We start from the raw sequence: 3223 nt of genomic DNA on the forward strand, positions 1-3223 counted from the left end.
ATCCCCTCATCATGTGGGACTGGGTCACATGGTGTTGCCCTCTCCCCTCCTTTCTACCCCTGGGAGCCTTGCTTGGAAGTTAGTGCAAGTTCGGAAGGACAGTACTGGTTATGGATCCATAGGGTGCTTGCAGCACTGAGCCAGCTAGTGATTGTCAAATTTCCATCTGGCAGGGAGTCTAAATTTGGTTTCGGTGTGGTAGCTGGTTCGTGGCCAGCGAGATCACCCGTGGTTGCGCACTGTCAGGGTTGTGCACAGCGGCGACTCGCACCCGTTTGGGTTAAACTTGTGCTGTGTATGTATATTATGTATTCGCTTTTGACTCAGCCTGTGGCCAGGCGACTTGCAACACTTGGAGTTAAACTTGTGCCTGTAATATATATTTTGTATTTGCTTTGATTCAGCCTGGCCAGGGTAGAAACGCAGTAGTTGAATTTATTAAATTTTGTTATATGTTTTAGTTGATGCCCATCATTGTAACTAGACTTGCCCCACTGCTAGCTTGGATCCATTACTCTAACATAGGGAGCATGTGAGCACAGCATGAGAGCCGTATGACAGAACACCATTTCCCCCTCCCCCAATTGAGGAAGGGTAGACGAAGCCAAAAGGTCCCAGAGAGTGACGGTGCTGTGGTAGCAGAGCGTAGACGACACATCTCTATTACATCATATATATCATGACAAAATCATTTAAGTCAACTAAAAAATTAAAATAAGTGAAGTTTCTTCTATCACTTAATTCTAAAATAAAATTATATAACATACATAATCTGTGAGTTTGGTTCTGTAGTTTTCTCTGTAAATATAATGTACATATCATACATACAGGTATACACACTTCACTTTCCTTGTTGAAGGAAATTGCTGAACAGTTTTGACGCTAAAGATTTTAGATCATTTAAATTATCTTCAGTATCATTTCCTTTACTCTTCTCCTGTTTCCCTTCAGCATCTTTTACTTTGGTCCTTTCTTCTTTATGCTTTTCCTCTTTTTCTATAATTTTTTTTAGAATTCCTGAACTGCTTTCTATTTCTCCTTCTTTATTTTCTTTGTGATCTTTTGCATTTTTTATTTTCCTTTTGTCTTTGTGCTCTCTTCTTTTGTTATCTTTAATCTTACTTTTCTTTTCTTTATGTCTTTTCTTTGTTTTATGTTTTTTCTTAACATCTGATAATTCCTCACTGTGCAAATCATGTTTCTTCAGTTTTCTCTTTTTTGCTTTTGGGCTTAAGTCTTTTATATCAGACTGAGATTTCTGCTGACTACTCCCAGGAAATACAGAACTGCCTGATGTAATGAAATTCTCCTCCACCTTTGCACTGGTCTTATACAGTCCTGAAACTGCCAGTAGGTCTGGAATCTCTCCAACCAACTTCTCTTCCTGTTCATTTTTATTCTTATGGATTTTGTTAACTTTTTGTGCATGATCAAGAAAGTGCATGATCACCTCATCTCCATTACACTCATTTGCATGTTCAGGATCTTTTGCCACTTCAGCAATAGTTTTCTTATTCTCATCTGTATCTCTGTGTGACTTATGTTTCTTCTTTTTCTTCTTCTTCTTGCGTGAAGAGTCCAAATCTTTGTGTGTTTCATTCAAGTAAGTCTCTTTCAGATCTTGCAGAATAGCGCTATACTCCACATCTTCAGAAGACAAGCGAGTGAAATGTAACTCCTCACTTTCTGGAGTCTCACTGTGGACTGTTTTAGAACCTTCCAGTTTCTTCATTTTCTTATTTTTCTCCGCTGCTGCTTCATTATCATCCTCCAAGTGCCTTTTCCTTTTCCTAGCCTGTGGCCCTACTACCGGTTCCTTGTTCACCTGTTCCAAGCTGTCGACCATCAGATCACATTTTACAACTTCTGATGACCGGTTAGGCTCCTTATGCTTCCTTTTCTTCTTCTTCTTCCTTGGTTCAGATATACTGTCCACTTCATCTTCCACCAGTGGCGTTCCACTTGCAGGACTGTAACAAGTTGTAAGAATTCAGAACAGCTACAACAGCAATTGGGCTTGTATCAGCAAAAATGGGATTTGTACGTATTTTCATTCACTAAGTCATTTAATATAAGTATCAGTTAACATATTCTTTACTGCATACATAAAGACTTAAGGCATGGAAATGTATGTTTCCTCTCCAAAAGTTGATATCTTCAAGGAACTTATCAAAAATACGAGTAATATAACAGTCCCATGATTATCTGCTCTGCTTTTAGAATTAACAATATCTTTTTGAAATTCAAAGAGTTTATTACATATCCAGTGAGCAGCTCATCTTCAATAGTGTTTGAATGTTTCTTACCTTCATCAACATTTTACCAAAAAGTGACCAGATTATGAAGCTCACCACTCATACACCAGATTAAGACCGTGTGGAGCTTATCTACTTCTGCATTCATCTTTGTAGCACAGCGTGGTCTACATGGGCTTTTTAAATAAGTTGGCTCAAGTTGAAACACTTCTGACTTGTATTTAGGGGCACAGACTATTCTGACTGGAATTCCTTTTAGTCTTCTTCAGTCCCTCCAGGCAAATGTTTGGGATACTACTTCAAAACAGTCCATGACCACTTCCTCAAACATCCTTTGCAATTCATTACCATCCTACCATTTTGAAGCTACACAGTATCATTAACTAAACACAAACGAAAAGATTTGTAGAAAACATTCCACAGAAGATTAGAAGCTTAAACAATACTCCATTTGTCTGGTTATATATAGTACTGATTTGTATATGAACACGGATTAAGAAACTGAACTAAGACAGTTGCAGCTCCTACAATAATGAGAGAATTCTGGATTGGATCTTAATAACGTTTAAGTTTATTATAATTTGGAAAGGAAGTCAGTATTATTCAGACCAAAGTATATATACTGCACTGTTACTCAAAACATGTGGGATCTGAGGCTTTAATGGTGGCTAATGTTGACAAAATCTTCTTGGCCTATCAGACATGACAGACTGGTAAAAATGACTGGTGTTTCAGGGACTACCTCTGCCCCTGGTATATATTTCCACAATTTAAATTATGTATTTTAGGCTAATATTTTTAATAATGATATTACTCATTCTCTAGTTCTTAGAGTGTCACTTGATAGTATGGGAGCAGTCCCCATCATACTGTGACGTGTTAAGCTATGGATGACGCCCCCCCCCCCCCCCCCCCCCCCCCCCGCCCCCCCCCGAGCCCCGGCAGCGCCGGGCCGCGCAGCTCGTGGA

At 39.2% G+C, this 3223-nt stretch overlaps 1 protein-coding gene across 1 annotated transcript in view; it reads right to left on the reverse strand.

Moving 5' to 3' along the window:
* Nucleotides 1–702: 702 nt before the first annotated feature.
* Nucleotides 703–3223, reverse strand: part of LOC111867860 (DNA-directed RNA polymerase I subunit RPA43) — a gene marked incomplete at its 5' end in the record, with an annotated part of 5182 nt that continues 2661 nt past the window's right edge. The window contains 1 exon segment of the mRNA XM_033752838.1: nucleotides 703–1970. Coding sequence (XP_033608729.1) covers nucleotides 842–1970 — 1129 coding nt within the window.

The sequence above is a fragment of the Cryptotermes secundus genome, unplaced genomic scaffold (assembly GCF_002891405.2).
Source record: "Cryptotermes secundus unplaced genomic scaffold, Csec_1.0 scaffold10094, whole genome shotgun sequence".
In the NCBI taxonomy this organism is placed as follows: domain Eukaryota; kingdom Metazoa; phylum Arthropoda; class Insecta; order Blattodea; family Kalotermitidae; genus Cryptotermes; species Cryptotermes secundus.